Raw genomic sequence first — 27,618 nt, forward strand, 5'->3', positions numbered from 1 at the left:
TGTGGTGAATTAGTCAAAGCTCAGAATCATCTCTGCTGTCCCACATTGAACCAACGTGGGAAAACATTCCAGAGGGCAGTGGAATGAGAGCTGAGCTGTGCTCTGTTCGCAGCTCCTCTCAATGACTACATTGACTCTTTGTAATCAAGGAAGCATCCTGTTGGTCCTCAGGTGCTGTATTTGATTTCACTTGATGCCTTTAGTCTCTAGGCAGGTAATAACTCCCCTCTGAAGGTGCACAGGACTTTCTAGCACATCCCTGCTAAGTCAGCAGCCCTTCAGAAGGCTTTAAAAAACAGCTGCCTTGCTCAAATATTGCATTTCTGGATTACAGGGGTGCCTGAGGGGTGGAAGAGGGAGAAGGGACTTCTGAGGCTGCATGGAAAGCCCAGACAGCAAACAGATTATTTTGTTCTTTGAGGGATGTGACTGTGAGACAGGGCTTATCAACAGAATTCCCAGTTCTCATGTGAAATATCTTGATAAGTCTTGAAGTACAATCTTGCCATAAGCAGCTTTTCCTCTGGCAGCCCAAGTGAGCAGCAGTGATTGAGCAGTCAGCTAATCCTGCCCTGTGCTCCTGGGACAGGGCTGGCTCCTGGGACAGGGCTGGCTGCACACACGGCCTGCAGAGGATCCCACCTGCACTGACACCTGTGAGACTCTAAAAGGGGGAATTTAACTCCTCCTTGGGGTTGTTTGGTGTTGTTTGAATGTTCAGAAGGTTTTGTTTAACGTTGTTGAAGAGTGCAAAAAAGAGTTTTATATTTATCTAGGTTAGAAAACAGGAGACCTTGAGAGAAATGTCTCTGTAGGTTGGGGTTTCTTAGCCAATATTAGGCTGTCACTTAAAAAAATCATGGAAGGGTTTGGGATGGAAAGGACCTTAAAACTCACCCAGTCCCAAAGGCAGGGAGACCTCCCACTATCCCAGGCTGCTCCAAGCCCCATCCAACCTGGCCTTGGACACTTCCTGGGCACCCTGTGCCAGGGCCTGCCCACCCTACCAGGCAACAATTCCTTCCCAATATCCCATCTAAATCTCCCCACTCTCAGCTTAAAGCCATTCCCTGTGTCCTGTCCCTCCATCCCTTGTCCCCAGTCCCTCTCCAGCTCTCCTGGAGCCCCTTTAGGCCCTGCAAGGGGCTCTGAGCTCTCCCTGGAGCCTTCTCCTCTCCAGGTGAGCCCCCCCAGCTCTCCCAGCTGTTTTCAGCTCTGAGATCTGGGAATGCTGACCACCCTGAGACCCCGTGGATGCTTTAGAGACAAGCCCTGGCTGAAGATTCCTCACTCACCCGTCGGAGCCGGGCCGGGAGGGAGTGCTGTCCGAGGAGAGCGAGGACACGGAGGCCACGGACAGCGGCCGGGACGACGACGGCATCGTGAAGGAGCGGACCATGGAGCGGGGCCGGCTGCCCCGCCGCTCATCCAGGCTGGAGAGCTGCAGCCAAGAATTCCACACCTTTACTGCTTAAATCCCCAAAAAGCTCATATCCACATGCCAAAGGCAACGTGGAAAGGGTCCATGGATTTTCTTCCAGGTACAGTTCGGTGTTATTTAATTAATCGCAGCCAATACATCGTGTTTAACAACAAAAAACCAGGTTCTAAAAGAAATCCATCTGAAGCACTAGACAGAAATATTTAGGTCCTCACAGGCACATGTATAATCTTAAGCACATTCCAAGAATTCCTTTGTTCCAATGGTATTTCCATGCTTTTGTACATCTTGCCTTTAAAAAGCAATCTTTTTACATTTAATTTTTGAATCCATCTCTGCCATCGTTGTGACTGCCCTGTCAATGTATTTCAATGAAATGGATTTAATAAAAACCCAAAAGACCCAAAGTAAAAACCCACAAAGAGAAACTTGATGTCAAAAATACCAGGAGAGCCAATTTACAGAGTGACACTAGGTTAAGAAGAAAATATATGGAAGTTTTGGTTTTGTTTCAGACAATTTCAAAGTTCTGAATAATTCTCCAAGCTTCGTTAGTCATTAATAACTGATATATGCAGAAAATAATTGAACTCTTGCAGTCAACAAATAAGAATCTCATGCTGTTTAATTACAGGTATATTTTCCACCCTGTCAGCTACTGGTAAATTGGCCTTGTACAAGGAAGACAGAAGCGATAAAACTCCATCAATCCTGAACATTTTTACTGGTGGGGAGAGTGAAATTAGAGAGATAATACCACTTTCCAGTCACCTCCTTGATGATGTAAATGGATATTACTGAAGTGACTGACATGCAGGTATCATTAATGTTAATTATTCCTGTTCTCCCTGGGAATAAATTATTATTTGAACTTTTTCCTGAATATATAAATTTGCAAGATGGGATTTGAAGGACCACAAACAGAACATCAGTTAAAGGATACCATAAAGGCTGGCATGTTCCCTGTAAGATCTCAGTGTCCTCATTAAAAAAAAGTCATTGCTATAGACAGAATCTGAGAACGATTTAGGGTGGAAGTGTCTTCTGAGATTGAGTCCAAGCTGTACCCAATCCCCACCTTGTTACCAGCCCAGAGCTCTGAGTGCCACATCCAGGCCTTCCTTGGGCACCTCCAGGGATGGGGACTCCAAACTTTCCTGGGCAGCCCCTTCCAATCCTTGACAACTCTTTCCATGGAGAAATTCCTGCTGCTGTCCACCCTGAGCCTGCCCTGGCCCAGCCTGAGGCCGTTCCCTCTCCTCCTGTCCCTGTTCCCTGCCAGCAGAGCCCGACCCCCCCGGCTGCCCCCTCCTGTCAGGGACTTGTGCAGAGCCACAAGGTCCCCCCTGAGCCTCCTTTGCTCCAGGCAGAAGTGATCACATAACAGCATCCCACCCAATTTTTGACTGAATTATCAATTCTATCCTGAATTACAAAGCTGTTTGCTTTGTTCTGGTTTCCCTCACACTGAACACTCAAAAGCAGAACAAACCTCCAGTGGAACACCAGAAATTCTTGGCTTTCCCTTAAGGATGAAGCAGCAACTGCAAATAGGTTGTTGGAATGAGAAAAGCACGAATTTCATTCCTTCTAAACTTATGGAGTAGGAGCTGTGGATTTCCTGCCTGCCTACATTTAGTGTAGGTACAACCACATGGTGCCATAGAGCAGCACAGCCCTCTCTTCCCTAAAGGAATTCCACCTAGGGAAAGGTGACATTCAGCTTGGGAAGAATCCTGCTAAGTGCCCATTTTTAAATTCATTTTTGTAACCCAAATCCTTCAGAACTGAAGGATTAGCTTGACTTTCAAGGAACAGACTCAGGCAGTTTAGAAATTGCTCCCGTGCTCGGAAGTGAAAGCACTGAGCCTTCCTCAACATCTCCCACCTGCTCACTGTTCCATACTTTGATGATCACTGGGAACAACCAGGAATGCTGCATCCACATCGTTTTTTTTAATCAATGGAATTATCACACAGGAATAGTGAGTTGCTGTACTTTAAGGAAATTCCAGCTATTGTGGAAAGGAGAAATCGGGAGGGAACTTACGATGGCGCGGACTCCGTACTGCTTTTCCACCTTGTCCTTCAGCTGCCTGAAACACGCCTCCATCCTCTCATGGAATGGCCTCAGGGCCTCTGTCACCTTCTCCCCATGGATCCGGATGCCTTCAGCCAGGAATGGGATCTGGAAAGCAGAGTTTGGCTGTTCCACCATGCCCAGCCCTTCCTGAGCGAAGGGACGTGGCAACACTCCCACAGCAGTGCAAGAGCTCACACAGTAACAATAATATTGGCAATAAGAGCAATAGTAACAGCAATTATAACACTAGTAATAATAATAAATAGCAACAATAATAAAAAGATTCAAAATGACAACAAGAATTATTACTATGATCACAGTGATCATCATCATTCATTGCACAGAGGTACAACAGGATCTAAAAAACAGCTCTCCACGATTTCCCTATTTTTCTGTTAAGCAAAGTCCTTTAAATTTAATACAGCCCTAATTCTGCCCAGAAATCCCATATTGGATTCATCCCACAGCACAAACCCCCCTGTGATATTCCATTCTCAAGCCCCCACGGATGCTGTACTTTAAAACAGCAAACTGATGGATGATGAGTCTCACACCGGGTTATTAATGCCAAATCCTTTCCCAGTTCCATGAGAATGAAACCCTGAAGAAGAAAATAAGTTTATGTTTTCTTTAATAAATGCTCTTTCTAAAGCTGCAAATGAGTTACAAACTTGGACAGATATATATTGCAGAGCAATATTTATTAATAAAACATACAGTTTTATAAGCTATATAGTTCTCCTTAGAAAAATTATTTTATTTTCCCTGGGAAGAAAACAGAAGAGGAAAAAAATTAAATTAATTCTCTTTTGTAACTGAAAATAATCATTTATCTTCAAGGCTTCTGTCACCAAATATCCATGCCAGCACAGGATTATATAATTAGTTCCTAGTGTGGAGGTGTAGCTGACCTTTGGAAACGTTTTAAGAGAGACATTTTCATTCCCACAGCTACCCAGACACACCATTAGAGTTTTCTACCTCCAGCTCAGGAAAAATATTTCCTCTTCCAGGTCCGTTTCAGCCCACACATTGCTCTGATTCTAACTCAGATATTCTCTGCAGCAATCAAGCTAAGAGGCTTCTTCTTAATAATTCATAATTAAATCATAATACTGATTAAAAACAGATTTTTCTAATAAGACTGAGCAGCAATCAGAAGGAGCAGCTTTATTAGTAAGGAGAATAATAAATACACAGATGAATTACAGATGAACAAACTCAAGAAATCTTATCAAGATGATGCCCTGTGATTTGGCACTATTTAAATGGACAGAGCTGCTTCTCCTAAAAGACTACAAACAAAGAGAAGAATAACGACTTTTTTTTTTAATGTAGTGGCTTCTATTTATAACCACATGGATTTGCCCTCGACAAAAATTAAATGTGAAACCAGAAAGTTTTCCTGCTCTGAGTAAGTAAATGAATTTGTAAATTTTCATAATTATCAGGCCACACTGTGACCCTCCTGTTTCGGAGGGATAAGTGGTCACTTGGCTCCTTTATTTCAAAGAACTGCTGATATTTGAAATGGATTCTTTTTTTAAAAGTTGGAATTACCAAGGTGAAGCACATGAGGGGTCTGAAGCTTCAGGTCTTGAGACCATTTTATGGGCAGAAAACGCACTGAGGAGCCTGTCCTAGGGATCAGCCACCTCCAGGTTGGAAAATCAAGCAACAGGAAGCAAATGACATTATTTGTAGGAAAAAAAATGTGGGGGGAAGGAGAAGGAGAAAGGAGAAGGGGAAGGGGAAAGGAGAGGGGAGGGGAAGGAGAAGGGGAAGGAGAAGGGGAAAGGAGAGGGGAAGGAGAAGGAGGAGGAGGAGGAGGAGAAGAAGGAGAAGAAGGAGAAAGAGAAGGACAAGGACAAGAAGGACAAGGAGAAGGGCAAGGAGAAGCAGGAGAAGCAGACGCATAAGCAGGAGGAGGAGAAGGAGGAGACAGAGGAGGAGGTGAGGAAGAAGGAGGAGGAGGAGGAGGAGAAGAAGGACAGGTTTGTTAATGTTTTACAGAAGTTGAAATTGAAATTAATAAACGCCCCATGGCCTTGCCCCAGAACAATGGGAGGCTGCTGAGTCAGGATATTTGGCCTCCCTGTCCAAGACCACGTAATCTTTAAACATTTATCAAGTGCAGGAAGAACCTTCTAACTGTGTTACCATTTCTGTTGCATCTTCTACAAACTCCAAAATTCCTCCTGTGTCTCCGTTCCAGACACAGGGGAATGTCCTGACGAGTGACATGGAATTTTACATCTCCATGAATTGTTGTTAAGAGGCAGAATTTTGCCACATTCAGGATAATCCCAACTAATCTGGCCTTGGAGAAAAGGCACTTTCTAATTTCATAACTCTGTTCTTGGCTGATTTTAAAATTTTATCAAGTTCCACTGCAACTTCAAATTATTCCCTGATTTGTTTCACCCCCCCTTTTTTTTTTTTAAATCTCGATCTTCTTGGCTGAAAAGAATGAAAAAAACGACATTGATTTGAATTATTAAACTAATCTCTGAAAACAATATTTCAAAACAAAGGTATCATAAAGCATGATCATAAAACCTGCATTTGGTATGCAGCAGTTCTTCCATCTCTGTGGAAGGAGTACAAGGTTTTTATGTGCCGTGGTGTTTTTCTGTTTTGGAGTGCTGTAAATACTTTAGCTAAATGCAGAGTGACTAATGTCATCAATCATTCATTTCTCTGCCTTAATTTCAATCAATCATTTCATTATCTTCATGTTCGAATGAAAGATCAGCTCGAAATGGTGCAGTTGCATGGGAACGGTTTTTTGCCTAAGTTGGAAAAGCACCAAGAAGGACAAAAATGGACATTGCTTTGCTAATGGAATTTATGTGAATTAATAAGGGGCAGAAACAAAATGTACACCTAAAGTCCACAGGAATCACAGAAGGATCATATCCTGAATTCCACAGCACAGTGGAGAAAGAGGTATGGGGAGAGAAAAAAATTAAATTTAGCTGGTCAGCTGGTAATACAATTGTCAGGCTCCTATTTCATACACCCAGATTGATTTATGCAGCAGGGAGAAAACTCCATGGGATTACAAAACTCTGAGGCCCACATTATTGGAAAATGAAAACTCCTTTTTGCTTTCCATCACTGTTGGCCCAGGAGGAATTCAGCCCCTGCCAAGGCTTCCGTACGCATCCCTCTCCCAATATTTGGGAGCTGACTCCCACCTGGCTGGAAACTGAAAGAATTTGAAAGGAATTTTAAATTTTAGGATACCCTAAATGTGTATGAAACATCCAAGGTAATTTAAAAGCACTGAAGCAGCTTTTAATGACCATAATTTTCAAATTTAGAAATAATTTTGGATCCCTTTTCTCTATTTGCTTCGTTCCTGTTGTTTTGGAACTACTAAGCTGATGGGAAATCATGTGTTTAAAAGCCCTGAATAATTAAAATACAGTGTGATCAGCTGCCACACATATTTTCAAATTGTAATATTATTTTAATACGCAAGTGTCACCAAAGTGAGCCTTTGCTGAGGGGAAGTGTGTTTGGAATTCATTTGGAAGTATCACTCTCAGAGGCAAAGACACAGAGCTGACACCAAGTCAGTCTTCTGGGACCAAATTATTTTCCTCTATAAAACTTAAAGCTTATAAAATCTAATCTTCTCTAAAAGCTCACAAGAAAATAAATAAATAAAGGGTTTTTTTTTCCCCAGACCAAAAGAGTTTTTATTCACTGATGGTTTTATGGCCTTCAGAGGATATTTTATTTTTGAATCCTGTAGCTTTGGTTCTACCACCTCTAAGACTGAAATGAACAGAAATGTAAATTATTCCCTTTATTATAAAGACAGAATTGAATATGAAAAGACAATGATTCACTTTCTTCTGCTGTGGGGAAAAAAAAAAAAAAACATTTCCAATCAAACTGGTATTTTTTTAGTTATCACAAAATTATCCTCAGACCACAGGAAAATGTCCAGTCTGTGAGTACGGAACAAAACTGGAATTGTCTCTTGTTTGCTCTGAAAAATATTTTCTCATTTGGTACAGATGGGAGATTTTCACTTATGAAGTTTGTAAAAAAAAAAAAAAAGAAAAAATAAAAGGTGTTGATCATATTTGTTCTCTGTGCGTTTATCAAAATGAGAAATTATGTCAGATTTGAAAACATGAACTTTAACTCAAGCTCCAAGACAGATTGAAATGGCAAAGAAATGTATCCCAGGTGAGGATAGTGTCTGAATTTTCTCCAAAGTGACACCAAGCTGCCTTTCCACAGCTGCTGGCTCTGCCAAACCTGACTTCAAGATTTTTACCTGCCAAGCAATCAGATCCTTCAGCTTTTCAATCTTGTCATGATCCTCGGGATGCTCGTGCATGTATTTTTCAGTAAAAAAAGCCTAATTGAGAAAGAGAGAAATGAGCAAATTATTTCAGCAAGCGAAATATCTCCTACCAGAAGAACGAGCTACAACGGAGATAAATCGATGAACTCATTCTGCGAAGGAACAGCTACAAATGCGAAGTGAAAATTATGGAACCACAGAATCCCAGGATGGTTTGGGTTGGAAAGGACCTTAAACTTCATCCAGTGCCACCCCTGCCATGGGCAGGGACACCTCCCACTGTCCCAGGCTGCTCCCAGCCCCAGTGTCCAGCCTGGCCTTGGGCACTGCCAGGGATCCAGGGGCAGCCCCAGCTGCTCTGGGCACCCTGTGCCAGGGCCTGCCCACCCTCCCAGGGAACAATTCCTGCCCAATCTCCCATCCAGCCCTGCCCTCTGGCACTGGGAAGCCATTCCCTGGGTCCTGTCCCTCCAGCCCTTATCCAAAGTCTCTCTCCATCCTTCCTGTAGCTCCTTCAGACTCTGCAAGGCCACACTGAGGTCACCCCGGAGCTTCTCCTCTCCACGCTGAACATTCCCAACTCTCCCAAGCCTCTCTTCCCAGCAGAGCTGCTCCATCCCTCCTCTGGCCTCTCTGTGCTGGGATCAGCTGAGGCCCAGCAGGAGAGGGAATCCTGAGCGAATTCCGGCGTTACCTTCTCGTAGTTGGCGAAGCCTCCCATGACGGCGGGGTCCACGATGCCGTTGAGCAGCATCGACAGGGGGTTGATGGGGAGGTTGGGATCACTGAGGTGCTGCTGCACCATGTTATTGATCTTATCATTGGTCAGCTGCATGGTTTCGATGGCATTTTCCAGCGGGCTGATCTCCACCTGAAACCCAAACAAAAGGAGCTTCCAAGCAAGGAGCAGAGTTTTTAACCTGCTCAGCAAAACCCCATGGGCAGAAACATTTCAGGCCTTTCAGAACCGAGGTTCTTGGGAGATTTTTGACCAATAATTACCAGAAAGGGTGATTTCAGGCATTTAGATATTTGGTATCTCTGTGCTGCAGTCACTGATATGATGATGGGTATCAGTGGAGGAAGTTAACTGCATTTTGCTGCTGCAGGAGAGATTACATCCCAGCACAACACCCAGAAAGGCTCTGGCAGGAATCACGTGAGGTTTTTGGAGGATTATGGAGAACGTCAGAGATTAAGGGTTGGTGGGTTTTAGCAGCACAAAGAAGATCCAGCTTAACGTAACAGTAAGAAAGAAATGATAACTTTAACGTGGATTTTCGGATGGAAAATGTAATCCTAAGCCACTGAAAAATCAAAAAGATGTTTTTGCAGTGTTTATTTTGGTGTGCTTCCAAGGACATCGAGTTTAATACGTTGATGAGGTGACATCTAAACTATCTGCTGTGCTTTCTCCCAAGAGGTCACATTTTCTTCATCTGAGCATCCAGAACTGAAGGGAGAAATTTCCTTTCTGCCTGGACTTCAATGAAGAGAGACCTCAGACATCTTCACAGGGTGAATTAGCTCTTCTACTGTCTAAAACTGGCTTTATTTTAATTGACTGACCTCCAGCTACCTTTTATGCCCAGCTGTGTCTTTCAAAAAGTTCATGTTGAGAAACCAGCCTTAAAATACTTGAAATATTAGTGAATGGGCTAAAAATCAGTAACTCTCACAGTGACCCAGAGTGTAGCGAGTCCTCACTGGAAGACACAGGCTGCTTGTATGAAAAAAATGATGTGGTAGGGAGAGAAAAGGAAGGTTAACTGAGGCCTGTGAGGAAAATGCAAGTGTATATTTGATTACAGGCTCATTTGCATAAATGCCACATAAACAAAGCAGCACTTCTACCTGGCTATCAGTTGCTTACCCTGTTTCTGAGAACCACTTCTAATCAAATCTCTTTAGTTGTTACTCTTACACCTGCCAGCTGATTACATCAAGGATGTTTTAATTAGCATTTTTAGCAGCCTGCCTGCTGAATTATTCTGGAAGGCAGGGAAGGAGCCTGGTGTTTCTGCTGGGAATAGGGAGCAGGCCAGGCTTGGACAGAGCCCAGCGCGCCACGGGGGGAATTTGGACTGGGGAGTGAAGCCACATTCAGCCTCCGATTGGGCAAGAACTGCTGGGAACATCAGAGGCTAAATTTAGCATTCTGTCATTTGTATTAATGGGCTTATAACTATGCAATAATGTGTTGATGAACCATTGCTTTTAAAGCTCTTGAGCATCTACAGAAATTAGCACTCATTGAGCTGACAGCTTTTTGACTTTTCTGTAGCAGCAATCATGGCTTTCTTTCTCATTCTCCTTTCTTTTACTACTCTTGTAACACTCCCTCTAATTTTTTAAAAGCAGATGGAGAATTGCAGTTGCCATCTCACTACTACAAACTGGGCTTTGGAACCTAGTGAAAGCTATTTATGACACGTAAATTCTGAGCCTTGTTCCCAGTGCCTTCCTGACTCTGGGCACTCCTCACTCTATCAGGGAAAACAGGAATTACGTTCTCCTGATATGTCTGCACCAGTACAAAATTCTGAGATAAAAACAAAACAGAGATGAGCATTTGTGCTTTTAAACCCAAGTGTGATTCAAAATCCAGGTTCTAATTCCCTGGCTGGTCTCAGCAAATTTTTCCCCTACATCTACTTGTGTCCAGCTGAAGCAAATCAGATACAGAATAACAAATGCTGGCCCCAAACTCCTTGCAGATAATGAAGAGATTGCAAAGGTTTAGGTGAAAGTACTCAGAAGGAATTTGAAAAGCCAATAGATCTAAAGCAATTCTCCATGTTCCTATGGATTATGTAACGTAATCCACTGCATTTATGAAATTACTCAGTTCTCTCAGCACTGATTTGATGGGATCTCACCTCTCCCTTTAACGATATTCCAGTGCCATCAATAAAACATGAAACATGCAGAGCTGCTTGAGTATCCTGGTGCTTAGTAAGGGATCAATAATATCTGTATCCATAATCACAATTTAGCATTACAGGGATGTAAACCCTGTGATCCTCCTTGCAGCATTTTAGCTGACAGGGATCTTGAGGAAAGTCAATACCCATTTTGTAGGAGCTGTGCCAGACGAGGTCAGAAGTTATCTGTAGCACTCTTCCCACACATTATTAAGTTCCATTCTGGTATCATTTCTCAGCTGTGCAGCTCATACAATCCTTGCTCCCAAAAGGCTGACAGCAGGCACTCTCCCAGGATTTATGCCCATTTTGATGCCAGGCAGAGCATTAGAGGTGTACACACAAAGTGCCTGTCAGGCTCTGCCCTCTGCTCATCAGGACTGGCATCAGAGCTGCCAGCCTTTACAAACAGCACTTCTTGCCATCATGAAGATAACACAATCTTCTCCATCAGGATTATATTGAAACTACAAAATTCATTAAAAATTCAATGTGTTTTATTCAGCTGCCTATTACTGTCACACATCACATTCATATTCTGTTACTATAGATACCATAGTAATTTTCTGCATTACTTCCATTCCTCCAAATACAACTGTCCAACATAACCTCAATGGAGCAATGAAAAAGGTTTTAATTAATCATATGCAAATTGTTCTTTTCCTTTAAAAATAAGCCTCACAAGAGAGATTTAAAAAACGCAGTAACAATGTTTTTATTGCTACTTAAAAATTACAGCTGCATAAGAATAATTTAATCTTAAAGGCATTTAATGGATATGTCTTATCTAAACAGTCTAAATGGTTGAACAGAGAAATGAGTAATTTGGAGTTACTCTGTGAGGTTGCTGAGGGTATATTTAGCTAAATATGGAGAAGAAACAAAAACAACCTTTAATCACAAGTGGTAAGAAATGCAGCCATACAATGCATTTGATTACTGGGGTATTTTGAATTAATGACAATCAAAATACCCAGATCTTCTTTTCTAAAATTCAGGCTACATTCTCTGGGATAGAGCAGGGCTCCCCTACACCATCTCAGGTCCCTCTTCCTTTCAGGCACCTGCTGAGAGTCACAAATACTTTACAAAAGGGCTGAAGGCCTTGGAGGGCTGGCTGCACTCCCTTCCCTTGGGAATGGAAAAGCACTGCCTGAGTCACCCTCAGTCAACAATCAGCACCATCAGCAAGTTCTCTCAGGATGTGCCAGGTACACTCCCATGGATTCCTTGCTCACAGAACTCAGCACAGTCTCTGAGACACAGAAATGCTCCCTGGCTGTATAAAATCTCCATTTTTAAAGTAATCTCAGTAAAGCCAAACCGATCTTACCATGAAAACTGATTTGACTTCGAACCACCTCAGGATCCCTGGTAATTTATAGGCTGTCACGTAGATGGTTCTCTCAATCCACATGTTCTGCCAAGGGAACACAAGTGTCACATTATCACAGGGACAGCTTTGATCCCGAGCAAAGCCCTAAAACATCGGCACCAGGGCAAGGGACCAAGGTATGGCAGATGTTACAGAGCCGGGGCGAATTCCAAATGGAAGATGGAGCAGCACTGATTTAAATCTGGTACGTGACTTAGCAGGGAACAACTGCTCCCTTTCTGAAGGAGAATGCCACAGAAAGATCCACTGGTTTTACTGGATGCAATTGTTCATGGAAACACAGAATGGTTTGGGTTGGAGGGACCTTAAAGCCCATCCAGTGCCACCCCCTGCCATGGGCAGGGACACCTCCCACTGTGCCAGGCTGCTCCCAGCCCCAATGTCCAGCCTGGCCTTGGACACTGCCAGGGATCCAGGGGCAGCCCCAGCTGCTCTGGGCACCCTGTGCCAGGGCCTGCCCACCCTTCCAGGGAAGGAATTTTATTGACCATTAGATGAAACAAATGGTTTAGTAAAAAAGAAAAAAAAAAAGCAAAAGGTACTAGTGACAAAAGATTTTCAGATGCCTGACTGGAATCTTCATGGCAAGACAAGTTTGAGGTGTAACAATTTAAAATCCTTTCTCAGAAGAGCTGTTTTTACCAAATAAATACAGCTTTGCCCTTTTTTTTCTCCTATTGGTATAAACCAGAACATGATAAATTGGCTTAATTAACTTTCTATGAAAAATAATCCCTTTAAACCTAGAATTTATTTCTCAACAAGCAAAAGATAATGAATGGCTCAGATTCTCAAAATAGAGGGGGATAAACAAGCAAACCCAAAGTGGTTTATTTTCTTTATAATTTCTTACTGCAAATTCGTTGTCTGGGTTTTTCTCTCCTTTGCGAACGGGGCGCGAATACTCAAAGCGCTGGACTTCGTTCACCCTGTAGAAACTGAAAAAAGGGCAAAGAATCATGGAATTACACAACAGATTGGGTTGGAAGTGACCTGAAAGATCATGCAGTTCCAAGCCCCAAAAGCACAATGAAAATCAAGCACTGTTTGTTTGGGAATTGATACTAAATTCTAATATTAGAGAAAGTTTATGAACAAATATGGGATCGCTCTTTTCCAGTGGGTTGGATGGAATCTGTGCCAATATTAAAAATCACCATTAAACACCCTCACCATGCCCACAGCCCTTGGCTGTGCACAGATTCTTAATACAACAAAAATGTGTTATAAAGGGGACGGAGAAAACGACCAAGCCCAACCCAAACCCAACCCAAACTCACCTCACGATTTGCTCTGACACTGGCCTGTGAAACTTTGAGGGTAAATCCAGTTTGGGTTTTACAGTGAAGCACTGAATATCTGAATTTCAGGGGTTAAGAAGTGAAAAGGGCATTTCAGTCACACAGAGCAAACAGCTCAACAGGAACACACCAAAAAAAGGACAAAACAACAAAATTGGTGCGTTACGCCCGTCAGGGTGGAAGTGCAACACGCTGGCCATAAATCCTTGACCTGAGCTGCTGGATGCACTGGTTGTACTGGTTGTACTGGTTGTACACCCAAGGATACACTGGCCAGAGGAGGTTTTGATGTCATCGCCCGGGGGTGACGTTGTCTTCATCTTTTCGGCGTTGGGGAACTGCGTCAGCAGCCGCGCCTCAAAGTCCTCGCGGCGCTCGTACTCCTTGCCCCGGTAAATGAACACCTTGTTCTGCAAACAGAGGCACCCACAGCTGGCACCAGCACCCCCAGTGCTAAAACCAGTGCCCCCAGTACAGAACTGGGGCCTCAGAAGCGCTGACAGCAATGCTGGTAAGAGAACAATTTCACATTCCTCACACTATGGTTTAATCGTTAATTTACCAATTTTTAATGCTGATTCAATGAAGCACAAATTGGTTTTCTCACCTCCAATTCGGGGCTGGATCAATTAGCCCACGATCACCTTTAGGTGTTTTTATAAGCCACACTAAAATCACTTCAACACGTGATTTCAAGGATCTGTAACATTGGTGGCCATTGAAAATGTATTAAGAGAAATTATTACCAAATCCAAGATGTCTCCTCCCCCTTCCACAGCTAATGATGGAATGGATGTCAATAAATAAACTGCATTAGGCTTTTTATACATAAACATTAATTCAAAGGTACTTAGGTGAGTAAACAAGAATAGCAGAGAAAAACAGAAACATAAAACAATGCCAATTTGAGGAGGAATATCCAAAAATACTGACTCTTACAAAAAGACTTCACATTAATGTATTAGATTTTTGCCATTATAAACTTTAAACTTTTTATGACGTTAAAATTAGGTACATTGTATTTGTAAGCATTGGTTTCTTCTTTGCCAATAAAGAAAATGAAGATAGATTTTATCCAGTCCATTTATATGCTGAGTTCATTAAATTCTGAAGGAAAATGTAAAAGACAACTTGCATATTTTTAACTGATCAAACATATTAAAGCAAGTTGGGATAACATTTGCATCTGAATATGCTTAACCTCATTACTCATCTCCAAATGAATTCTTGGTGAAAAAATTACACAGCACTTGTTAAAAAAGGGTGTTTTGACTGGGGGTAGGAACCTGGAGTAGTTCAGATTTGCCCAGTTGGGTTTAACTCTGCAATGGTGCCTTTTGAAATGCTCAGTAGGGGAAAGAAAACGCTCTATTGGGGGGAAAAAAAAGGTAATCATAGATGTTTAAGAGGCCTCTGTACGACTGTAATTTATGTATATCCACTTGTAATTCACAGGGAACGTTGGAATAGAAGGAAAAGTGAGGATTTTCTCCATCAGCAGGACATTCAACAGCCTGGTTTTCAGAGGGCAGGGTTAGATGGAATATTGGGAAGGAATTCATTCCTGTGAGGGGGGGAGTCACTGGCACAGGATGCCCAGGGAAGTTAACTAAATAATGATGGGTTATTTCTGTGTCACCACCTAAGTGCCAGATAATCGTAACACAGATGCAATTCAGACATGTTATAGCCTCACTATTCAACCCATAAAAATCCTAATATTAGAGGGAAAAACCCCTCAAATGTCACTAAAGCTACAATCCTGGCACCAATCAAGTGACACATGTCTTAACTTGGCACATGACACAAGCAAATCAATGATAAAAATTGCTATTAAAGGTATCACACACACTTTTGATAGTCAGCTTCATTTTAGTGACTGTGCTGGGAAGGACACTCACCTGAAACCATGGACACATATAAAAGGCACAGCTACCATGCTCATACATATATATTATATATATAAATATATATTAACCTGTCAGGCAAAAATGTCACCATTTCAGATGGTTATGACCCTGAGTGATGGATTGGGTCATTTATCTTCATTTCTAGTGATACCCTGAAGAAATATAAAGCAGTGGATATATTTGAAGAGAAAGTTTTTCTACTAAAATTCAACTATTCCATCTTAGAAACCCGAAAGGAAAAATCAGTGTTTGTTTTATACACCTAAAAAACACCTGTCAGTGTCATGCAGGTTTCTCCAAGCCAAGGGAAATTTCCAAAGCAAGAAACCTCTGTGGAAATAGGTGGCCACTTACCCTTATGAATGTTGGGAATCCCTGGCCATAGTATCCAACAGCAAAATAGTCTGGCTTCGGTCGTATCACTTTCACAATGTTTTCATAGAACTGGGCCTGTTTTCTCTGCAAAATAAACAGGAGGCATTTCTATGACCTGAGCTTTTAGGAGATTCCTCATATTTAAGGTGTGCATCTCTAATTTAAAGATGTTTTGTTCCCCTTTTTCTTCATCTTTCTATCAGGTTCATGGCAATATTTGAAATACCAGACTCTGCAGCCATTTTTCTACTCATCATGGTGAATCTGACTGTTCCCTAAGGAATATCTCAGTTTTGATGGACCTCATCATGGTGAAACTCACTGTTCCATATCCAATATCTCCATTTTGATGGACCTCATCATGGTGAACCTCACTGCTCCATATCCAATATTTCACTTGCAATGAAGGTCTGGAATCTGCAAGGCAATCTTGATATTCCAGTTGTGACACTTGGGATGCTGAAACACCGGAAGCATGAAGCCACACACAGCTCATCCCAGTGGTGCTGACTTGCCAGTTTTGGGCTGTTACATCTCATTACATTTTCCTACTGCTTCTCTTCCATATTTCCAACCATGAATTTGCATATGGAAAGCAGGCATTTGAGAACTGCAGGAAAATGTAAATTTTGGAAAAAACGTACGCATGTCAGACGCCATCTGCTTTCGATGCCGAGCTCTTTATCTCTAATGATGAAATAATAGCAAATGAGCAGCTTCAGAAGATCTGTTCATTAACTTATTTTTAGTCTATTATTTCTGCAAAGAGAATGACTTTTGATCTGGGATGAGGTTTAGTGCTGCTCCCACGTGACAGATAACAGTAAATGGCACCAAGACTACAAAGACCCAGATCTGCCGAATATTTCTCAGCTCATCTGGAGCAAAACTATTTTGTCATTTGTGAATTGTCTTAGAGGCTAATATTTAAAATTGCTTGAAGAAAAGAGACAAGAGGGAGAACAGAAAGAACAAAAAACTTGTAAATTTTATTTTGGGGAGAAAAAAAAGAGCTGTTCAGCAGCAGCAATAAGAAAAGCTGATGGCTTATGTGAGACCTGACTCATACGGGAATGTGAATTTTGATCTCTGTCTTGTGAGGGAAACGCAGGACTAATTCTGTGACATCTCATCTCCTGGCTGATGAATAAAGAGCAGATAAACTCAATTGTCTGATGTGAGGATTGGAAGTTGTGGGTCTCCCTTATTTGAAGAGGGAGAAAGTCCATCTTGGAGAAGCATCCAAGTCCAGGTTGGACAGGGCTTGGAGCAACCTGGTCTATGGAAGGTGTCCCTGCCCATGGCAGGGGGTGGAACTGGATTGAGCTTTAAGGTCCCTTCCAACACAAATCATTCAGTCATTCTGTGATCATTGGCTACAAATTCCAACTTCTCCCCCCAAAAGGATCCAACAGGATAATTAAAGAGCGGCTGCCTCTGTGACAAACCTGTTCATGTTCCCACATGCAAGCAAAAAGGAGATGAAAAATTAAAACTGAGGGACTCGGAGAGCAGCCACCTGCTGGTGAATAATCCTATCTGACACAAGGCAATCATTTCTCGCTGAGGAACAATCCTACCCTTTTCCTTTTATACTGAAATGAAGAATATTCTGTGCCCACCCCACCAGGAGGAGTAAGCTGGGGCTGTGTGGAGCTGAGTTCAACACCATGGGAATGCCCAGCTCAGACACACTGGGATAAAGAAACCAGATAAACAATTCAAAGAAATTCAGGAAAATGTACTCTTAGTGCAAAGGTAAAATGTAGCAAAAACCTGAAAGGTGAGAATTTTCAGAACCAAACTGGAATCACATCCCAACTGCTGTGGGAATGGCTGGGACCTGAGGAGGGACAGTGACAGCTGTCATTTATGTCTTTGGAAGAGAACAGGAGGAAAAAAAGGGTGCAGGGATAATGAATGGGTAACGTCAGGGCAAAAATAACTGACTGTAGACACGAATGCTTGGGGATTATTCATACCTAAAAAAAGAAATGTGAATATGGAAGGACACTTGAGAGAGAATGGAGATTTTTTTTTTCATGTTCCCATTTATATTTACATTCAAAATTTCCTTTTATACTCCAAATGAATGTTTTTCTTTCAGCTAAAAAAAAAAAATCAGTGTTTTTCAGGCACTCCAGTACTAGCCAGTTAACTGACATTGGTCCAGCAAAGCCAAGATGGGTATGTGTTTCTGCATTTTACTGTCATTGCTGTAGTATTTTTGATATAATTTTAAAAGCTTACAAATTCAACTCTGAAACAAATTATTGCAGTGTCTATGTCATTAAAAAAACCTACCAGCAGTTCACTGAGTTGTTCATAATCAAACATTTCATTTTCATACTGTTCTGCAAGTTCTTTACCCAAGGCAATGGCCTCTTCCCACATCTGTTGGAAAAAAAAAAAAATCACAAAACAACAACAAAGAAGCTGAATTACATACCTTGGTTAAACATCAACATTAGAATCAAATAAATCTGAATGAAGCAGCCAAATGCATTGTGTCACATGCCTGAAAACACTGAGCATCTGATGTGCCAAAGAGCTGTGCTGGAGTTATAAATGTCTCTATTAATGGAATCATGGAATTGTTTAGGCTGGAAAAGCCCTCCAAGTTCATCGAGTTCAACAACTCCCAGCACTGCCAAGGCCACACTGCCCCATGTCTCCAAGTGCCACATCCACATGGGATTTTAAATCCCTCCAGGGACCGGGACTCCATCACTGCAGCTGTGCCAGGGCTGGACAAACCTTTCCATGAAGGAATTGTCCTCAAATGTCCACCCTGCCCCTCCCCTGGCCCAGCCTGAGGCTGTTCCCTCTCCTCCTGTCCCTGTTCCCTGCCAGCAGAGCCCGACCCCCCCGGCTGCCCCCTCCTGTCAGGGACTTGTGCAGAGCCACAAGGTCCCCCCTGAGCCTCCTTTGCTCCAGCCTGAGCCCCTTTCCAGCTCCCTCAGCCGCTCCTGGGGCTCCAGCCCCTTCCCAGCTCCATTCCCTTCCCTGGACATGCTCCAGCCCCTCATTTATCATTGAGGGGCCCAAAACCTAAAAGGGGCTGGAGGTGCCTCAGCAGTGCCAGTACAGAGGGACAATCCCTGCCCTGGTCCTGCTACCACACCATTTTTAACACAACCCAGGTGCCACCGGCCTTCTTGGCTTGATGGCACTCAAGGTGATCTGCTCCATGACCTTCCCTGGCATGGGATGCAAATTTACTGGATGCAAATCAAGTCAGATGATCAAACAGCTTCAGAAGTAAAATGATTCCTGCCAGCCCATCCAGTAATGTGCAAACACAGCCTGTCCACAAAGAAACCCAGGACCAAAGGCTTTGGAGCAAGGCTGGTGATTGATTATATTTCATAATCACCTCTCTCTCCCTCTAATATCTATAATCTGTATTAGACAGGACAGGCAATTTGCAGATATTGCTTTGAACAAATACTCATTATATTTCCATTGGTTCTTCTTCCTCTCGTTCCTCAACCATGAAATTCAGCAGCCGTCTCAAGTGACCCAAAGAAATTTAACAATATCCTTCAGCTCTTCAGAAGGCAACAATCTTAATGAGGAGCAGCAAGAATGGTTTTAAATGTGCATTTTTCATTTGTTTTTTCTACTCCAAAGAGAAAGAACCACTCAAACCCAAAAATATGCTGAAATTAGCACACCAGGCTATCTAAGATCAAACTTGATGATCTGCCTCTGCTGCTGAAATTTGGTTGGCATTGCTGACCTCACTTTATTATAAAAATGAGATTCAGCATGAGTTAGAAATGAAGATTGTATTAGCCTTCATCTTAAATTTAAATCCTCTGGCCACACCACCTCATTCTCCTCTCAGCATCAGGCCACACGTTCCTTGCCCTGGTGGAACCCTGAAGGGATGTAGCAGCCAAGAGCAGGTGGATGAAGGAGGGCTGAGGGGGAGGGCTGAACACTGAATTCCCCATTTGTCCCCAAAAACATCCACCTTTGGGAACAGGGAGTTTGGGATGAAGCACCACAACTTCCAGTGATGGTGGGAGGTGTATGCTGGGGAGAGAAGAGGAATGATGACCTGAGGAAACCTTCACAACAACTGATCCCTGTATCCATCCCATAAAAATCCCCCAATCCCATCTGCTTTAAAGCACTGTGCAAATAAAGAGATATTTTACACCCCAAAAACCAGAAGCTCCCCAAACCACACAAATAACATTCCACACTCAAAGTCCCAAAATCAGTGTCAGGTGAATTCCATTTGTCTTTTGATCTGCAAGTTGAAATTGCATTTCTCAGTATATCAGGAAATTAGGAAAAAAAAGGCTATTAGAAAAATTCCTGGTTCTAGATGCTGGTTTAAAAAATAAGAATAAAACGTTAAGGATGAACCCTCAGCAAGCGGAACATGCCAACGCCACCAAAGCAAGATGGGTCGCACTGGTTCACTTTTCATCCCTGCTTCTCTTTGGAAACCAGGAGCCAATTTTCAAGTGGAGGGATGGACTGGAAGATTGGCAAACTGAGCAGGAATGGCTGGAGAGCAGCAGCCTGGACAGGCAGGGAGCTGCTGATGGTGCAGGAGATGAGGAACTGCACAGGGAAGAACAGTTACAGCAGATCGCAGGGAGAAAGGAGAGAGATTTCTGCCCTCAAAGTGAAGACAAAATAAGGGCTAAAAACTGCACTGTGGGGCTGAGCGAGGGGAAAGGAGCTTCTGAGTCCTGAAAAAACCAGCTGGGATGATGTTTGGACAAAGGGGTGACCTAATTTGAGCTAAAAAAGCCATGAATGCTCACAAGGAGCAGAACCTGGCTCTTCATTAACCTTTCCTTGCAGCTCCACGTGGTGTTCGACCCCTCCTCTTGATTTTCCTTATTTCTCCAACAAGGTTCAGAATGTTGTTTATCTAGGGAAGAGGACTGGAATGAGCATGAGTTGCCTCGTGTTTGTAAAGTGCCTTGAAGGTGAAAAACGCATCAGAAGGACTAATTATAATCACGGTAATGAGGGATCACGTCTGCAGGAAATTACAAGGCAGCCTGAATGCTCTGCCATGCAATTTTTGCAAATGGAAGGATCTGAATGTTTTTATCCATATTATGGATCTAATCTAGCATGATGATACAGAGCATGTTTTTATTTCTAAACAAAATTAACATGAATTTAAGAGTAAAGGCACAGTTGCAGAAAAAGGAGGACATTTTCACACAGTGAGTTAATTTTGACTCAGAAGGGCAATATAGCATCAGTTTATAGGAACTGAACTAATATTCAGTTGCTTGTTAAGTCAGCAAGTGAAAGCTTTCAGAATCATTTAACCTTCCTTCATTCTGAGTGCCATTCTCTTCTGAACTTTGGTCACCCATAACTTCTGCATATTTTAATTTCAAAGACAACGGTGTGACCATCATTGTCCTGTTCCCTGTTTGTATGTTCCAGATTTAACCAGTCCCTCTTCAAAATGAGACTGGAAACAAATGGAAGTCTAAATCATTTCTGATTTGCATCAGCACTGTAAACAAGCTCTGTTGGTTCTTCCCACTGACTCCTGGATAAGCACAGACGTGTTCCCAAACCATGTCTGGGAATGCAAAGCACCAGGTGGGGAGATTTAGATGGGATATTGGGCAGGAATTGTTCCCTGGGAGGGTGGGCAGGCCCTGGCACAGGGTGCCCAGAGCAGCTGGGGCTGCCCCTGGATCCCTGGCAGTGTCCAAGGCCAGGCTTGGAGGAACCTGGTCTATGATAGATGCCCTTGCTTGTGACAGAGGGTGGGACCAGGTGACCTTTAAAGGTCCTTTCCAAGCCAAACCATTCAGTGATTCTAAAAGCAGACACACTCTGCCTACACATCACTGCCTATAGGTAGAACAGCACTGCCACTGATTAAAGAACAACTTCAGCAGAATTAAATCTCCTTTGATTTTTTTTTTCACCTTCCCACCCTTGTCTGTTGACACCATAAACACACCGGAGCAGAGGCTGCTTCCACTGCACCTCCTCTAGCCTGAACAAAGCCTTTATATGTTACTGAATATTAGTATTAATAATGGATTCTGTAAATGTTCCAGAGCCTGAAAAATGAATCCTCAAATTAAATGTGATCCGGATTTAGTTCATGTACAACACACACCCAGTCATCACATAATCCTTGTGTGCTTCTTAAGCAAGGAAGTGGAGATGAAAAGGAGAAAACCAGACCATGGAATCAGGGAATCCCAGAATGGTTTGGATGGAAGGGACCTCAAATCCCATCCAGTGCCACTCCTGCCATGGCAGGGACACCTCCCACTGTCCCAGGCTGCTCCAAGCCCCAATGTCCAGCCTGGCCTTGGGCACTGCCAGGGATCCAGGGGCAGCCCCAGCTGCTCTGGGCACCCTGTGCCAGGGCCTGCCCACCCTCCCAGGGAACAATTCCTGCCCAATCTCCCATCCAGCCCTGCCCTCTGGCACTGGGAAGCCATTCCCTGTGTCCTGGCTCTCCAGCCCTTGTCCCAGGTCCCTCTGCAGCTCTCCTGGAGCCCCTTTAGGCACTGGAAGGGGCTCTAAGATCTCTCTGGATCCTTCTCCAGGTTGAACAATCCCAATTCTATCAGCAGAGCAGCTTCAGATATTAAGAACAACATTTGTTTCTGGCTTAAATTATTGGAATTCCTTTAAAGTTTCTTTAAAAGTCAGTTTACAGGCTACCCTGCTGACATTTTGTCACATTATTTTTAATGGAACACTTTCAGGCACTTTTTCTACTGTACTGCAAATGCATGATAAAAAAGGGATAAAGGGGAAAAGATTCTTTCCATTTTTGCCAGTCTCTAACTTCGTCCCTCTCCAGCCAAGAGCTCTGTCTCAGGGAAGAGCACCCACTTTCTTTTTCTACTGCCTCTTAAAAATCTCACTCTGCTCCAACATCTCTGTTTGGAAATCCCAACTCTCCTGTTCAGTTCTTCAGAGGAACAATGAGAAGCTGCATTATGGAACTCAATTTCTCCAGTGGAGAGTGCCCTGAACTCCAGAGGTCCAGGAGTCCAGAGAATCACTAAAGTTGGAAAAGACTTCTAAGATCATCAACCATCACCTTGTTAAACACTAAATCCTGACCTCAAGTGCCACATCCACACATTTTTTGAACAATTCCAGAGAAGGGGACTGCACCACTGCCCTGGGCAGCCTGATCCTCTGCCTGCCAACCCTTTCCATGAGGAAACACTTCCTAATATCCAACCAAAACCTCCTCTGGAGCAACTTGAGGCTGTTTCTGAACCTGGCTTTTCCCTTGTGCAGCTGCACCGTGACACCTCCAACATCACGGAAAACCAACCCAAAGCTGGAGATTTTTCTGCCATCCTTAGAGAAACAGGGGCTGTGTGCCTCACATCCCTGCACAACCCTCTGAAAAATTCAGCTGTTTGCTCCAGAGCCAATTTATTCAGGTGAGGACAGCACGGCTGTGGCCCAGGATCCTGATAAATGAAATCTATATTCTTGAAGGTCACTAACTCCCAATCTGCTGCCTCGCAGATTTCCTGCCTTGGAAGCTTTCCCAGCTTTGCCCAGGACATGGCAAGTCTGCTGGAGAAATGAGTCGTACAGGGAGCTACAACACAGGATTTGTACGAGGTACAACTCATTAATGGGAGAAACAATTTATCTGGAGAGGGTACCAGGGAGAGAGGCTGCTGATACTGGAAGGAAAATGCTTCTTTTATACTCTAGGTGTAGGAAAAATGTGCAGAGCCTAAATTTAGTTGTGTAGACATGAGACGCAAATTGTTACAGGCAAGATTTTGGAGATGCAGGAGATCTTTTTTAGGGAACACCCAGCCACTTAATTTATTTTTCAAGCTGGATTGCTTGTTGGCCAGAAAGAGCTACAGCATCCAATTTAGTTTTTGAGGTTAATAGCAGCAAAGGAGGATCTCAGGGTATTTCTGAGCTCCTGCAGAGTTAACGGTCAGGAGCAGTGAAATAGTCTGGGGTAAGAATATTATGGTGCCATATTCTGACGTGTGAGGGACTTTCTAAGCTGGTTAAATTTCAGGTAGTGGTAATTAACTAACATGAAGGCTTAGTATTTGAAATAAAATGCTAAAACTCAGCACTTCTCTATTGGTAGCCCTGCATCCAAGATAGAGCCAGGCTGGAAAGCCTTTAAACAAATAAATATATTCCTTTGGAACAGACTCTGTATCCTCCCTCTCCCAAGACTCTCTGTCCTTCCCAGCTCTCAGGACACACTCCAGGGCTGAGCTGGCCACGAGCCTCACACAGATTTTTGGCAGACAGGTGAATTTCACCACTCTCTTGTTAAGATGGAAGAAAAAAAGCCATTTGATGCCATCCCATGAGCCAGAAAAAAAGGCCTTTTAAGCCAAAGCATGGCATTTGCTGTGTAATTTCAGATATTTTTTGTTCTGTGGCTGCTGTAAAGCAGTAAAAGCTTTTTTCTGGAGGAGGAGGGGAAAAAGGAGGAGCAGAAATAAATGAGCAGTGTGCGTTTATTTCCTTTTTTCTCCTTGGGACCAACACTTTCAATTTATGGAGAGCAGAGGGAAAACTGTCCTGATTTATGGGCAGCAGCATCCCCAGCAAACCTGAGCCTGTTGGTGTTCCCACATCTCCCTGGGCAGGAACAGGAACAGGGCAGGAAGCTGCTGCTTCCCTCGTGGCTCCAGAGACCACACAAACCTGGTTTAAAACAGCACCTTACCTTTGCCAAGGAGCATTCCTTGGCTTCAGGAGTTCATTAACATTGACTTCCCTCAACTGCTTCCCACAGGAAAAATGTCACCTCTTCCCTCATCCCTTTACTCCCGTCACTGTTTTCCCTTCTCGCCTTGGGATATTCCAACCCAACAGCTTCCAGTGAAGTCCCTGGATTAAGGGCTGTTGGAAATCACAAAGCTTCAGGAAAACACAGAGAGAGCAAACACTTGAGAGCAGTTCAAAGGATGGGTCAGACTGCTGGGATAAGCCTGAGGATAAGGATTTGAAGGGCAAAAGCCAAGAGAGATGGAGGGGAGACTGGAAAGTGCAGAGCAGTGAGGAAGAATAATCTAGGAGAGGAAAGGATGCCCATACCAGGGAAACAACTTTCCTCTTGGAAAGAAGGAGCTTAGAAAAGGAATGAAGAGCACAACTAACCAGGAATCAAATCCATAAAGTAGAACAACTGCAAAATGCAGAAGGTGTTTCTCAAAAATGCTTCTTCACTAAAGGTGAAAGTTGTACCTCAGCTTTACAAAAGGTTGGTTTAAGGACCAAAAGTCAGATACAGGTAAAAAAAGCAAACTTCCTGAGAACAGCAGATTAAGAATAGAAATCAAAATGAGGGATCTTAAATGGATCTTGACCTACAAGTACCAGGGATACTCATGGTGAGGGCCAGCACTTTGTTCTCAGCCCACATGAGGTGCCACACTCCTGCCTGCAGGGTAAGTCCACTCTCCCTTTTACTCTCTTACAAATCTCTCAGGCACTTCTGGGCCAGAAGTGAGATGTTCACTCCATTCCAGCCTGTGTATGGAGGATGAAATCTAAATTCACCTCCCCATGAATGCCAGTATTTAAGGGACAAGCCTCATGGTTGGTTTTAATAGACAAGTGCACCGTGCCTCCCCTGGGAAATTACTCTGCCAAGAGAAAGGGATCATGATTTTTGAGAGGCTGAACTACACAAGCCTTTAAAAAGCAAAAAGCCAATGTTTTAAACCCAGTTTTAGGAAATCCCTCTCCTCCGTTTCTTCTACATAATGTTTCTGACCCCCACATGTCCCTCCCTTCCCAAATCCAGTTTCCCATCAGGCAGGTTGGGGTGGGAGAGGCACAGGCTCACAACTTTCAGACGAAACTCCTGAGCTTCTGTAAAAGCCTGGAAGTGGCTCTGCAGCTGTCCAGGGGGTGGGGATCTTCTTTTGGCACCTCTTGTTGACTTTATGGGAAGGGAAATCAAACAAGTGGGATCAAGCTGGAGTGAACTGCCAGGCAGGGACCCAGCTGGGTGGTCACGGCCCAAAAAAGAGGAATTGGTTTGTGCAGGGGTTCAGTGTCCCAAAAATGCACAGCAAAGGCTGTTTCAGGTGTTACTGACGAGGGAGTTAAAGCAGCTGCTGGGCTACGTTTGCAAACTGCACAAGGACATGCAAGAAGTTAATTTAACTTAATGTCAGAACATCCCAAATGAGAGGATTACCTTCAATCTACACTGGAAACCTCCACTTGGAGCTTCCTGACATTTGCAAATTCACCTAAAATGAATATCCCAGTGTATATTGATTTTTTTATTTCCCTTTTCACGGAGCAATATGAAAAATTATCACCAGCTTGAGTGACCAGAAAATGAGAGAAGGAATGTCTGTAAGCAGAAAAGAGAACTTTGGAAATTAATCATCTCCTCACACACACACACACACACAAAAATCACACAGGACTCCTGGGATTTGAGTTCTGCAGAGAACTGGTGCTCAGCAGAACAATTCCCAGTGCCTGGATACCCTAAAGGACTAACAGGAAGCCCATAAAGCAACAAAATAAAACCAGGCAACTTCTGGTTTTCCTTCCAGACAGGAATGTAAGATTAAAATAAGCTTTTAAATCTTTTGTGACCCTCATTCAAATGAGATTCTCCTCATTGACTCAGGACAAGCTTTTTGGGCAGCAGGAACCAGTTCTGTCCCCAAGTCACCTCCACCAGCCCCAGCCCCAAACAGCCACTTGTTCATCACTCCAGAATTATATTTTTACAACTTTCATCCCGGTCTAGAACTGCAACTTCTAGCATCACTCACTAACAACTTTTAAACATTGCATTAAGGTAAGTGATAAAGTTTAACTTTTCAGGCAAAGTTTCTAACAAAATGATAGAAATGATTCTTCCTATCAAAGTGATTCTAGTATTTTAGTCTGATTCTGCTAAAAACTCACCTGGAAAGGATGGGCTGGCTGGATAATATTCTAGTCCTACCAGGAAACACCATTCCTGTTCACCCTACAGAGATCACTGTTAAACCCCAAGTTTACTTCTCTGAAATGTTCTGACAAAGAGATTCCTGCTTCTGTACTTGAATTTCGTGCTTGGAATATCCAAACACTGATCCATCCCTGTCTCCCACGTTAACCCCCTTCCTCTCCAACACCAAGCACTGCCAAATGCAAATTCCTGCTGCATTAAACGATGCAATAGCGATGAAATATCCTCATCCCAGGATATTTATGATATGAACCACAGACATCCAGGCCCTGAGGGATTATTTTTGTGTACACAAGGCAAAACAAGGGGAGCTGAAGGATTCCATTAGCTCTTGTAACTGCCAGAAAGAGTCCTCCAAATTACAGGCATCACTTTATTATTTACTCCATGGCACCACATACCCATATATTTACCCTTAACACAGCAGTTATAAATGTACCAGTGATTTCTTTTGACTGTTTTTTTGGTGGTATCATTACCTGTAAGTGCTTCCTGAAGGTCACCGGATGCAAACTATGTTTACTATTAAATTTATAAGTTCGAGAGAAAAGCAATGAAATACATTTGCACTTTTTTTCTTCCCTTTTTACCTTGCCCTTGTCAAAGTAATGGATAATTTCTTGATAGAGCTGATCTTTCAGCTGTCCTTGAGTAGCAGCTTGGTATCCATCCCGCTGGGTAAGATGGGCTGCACATGCTTCTTCTGACCACTAAATCACACAAAAAAAGGGGAAAAGTGAAAGCAAATCCAAAGTTTTGAGTTCTGAAGCTAAATTAAAGAGAGGGGTTTTATTTAACGAAGTGGTACTGCAGTTAATGCACCAATGAAGGGTTTTCTCACAGTTGTGCCCTCTGCTTCCTTGGGCACAAGGATCATTTATTTGGATGCTGTAATTGGAGGCTA

At 43.1% G+C, this 27,618-nt stretch overlaps 1 protein-coding gene across 2 annotated transcripts in view; it reads right to left on the bottom strand.

Moving 5' to 3' along the window:
* Window positions 1-27,618, bottom strand: part of DOCK1 (dedicator of cytokinesis 1) — a 264,142-nt gene that overhangs the window by 21,630 nt on the left and 214,894 nt on the right. For both annotated transcript variants that reach the window (XM_032117142.1, XM_032117143.1), the window contains exons 38-48: window positions 27,305-27,424; window positions 18,062-18,151; window positions 15,737-15,841; window positions 13,741-13,882; window positions 13,452-13,530; window positions 13,025-13,109; window positions 12,109-12,195; window positions 8,546-8,722; window positions 7,822-7,905; window positions 3,492-3,629; window positions 1,296-1,441 (exon numbers count right to left, since the gene is read on the bottom strand). In XM_032117142.1, the coding sequence (XP_031973033.1) occupies window positions 1,296-1,441; window positions 3,492-3,629; window positions 7,822-7,905; window positions 8,546-8,722; window positions 12,109-12,195; window positions 13,025-13,109; window positions 13,452-13,530; window positions 13,741-13,882; window positions 15,737-15,841; window positions 18,062-18,151; window positions 27,305-27,424 (1,253 nt within the window). The remainder of the gene's footprint in view (window positions 1-1,295; window positions 1,442-3,491; window positions 3,630-7,821; window positions 7,906-8,545; window positions 8,723-12,108; window positions 12,196-13,024; window positions 13,110-13,451; window positions 13,531-13,740; window positions 13,883-15,736; window positions 15,842-18,061; window positions 18,152-27,304; window positions 27,425-27,618) is intronic.

This window comes from Corvus moneduloides, chromosome 8 (genome assembly GCF_009650955.1).
Source record: "Corvus moneduloides isolate bCorMon1 chromosome 8, bCorMon1.pri, whole genome shotgun sequence".
NCBI lineage: Eukaryota > Metazoa > Chordata > Aves > Passeriformes > Corvidae > Corvus > Corvus moneduloides.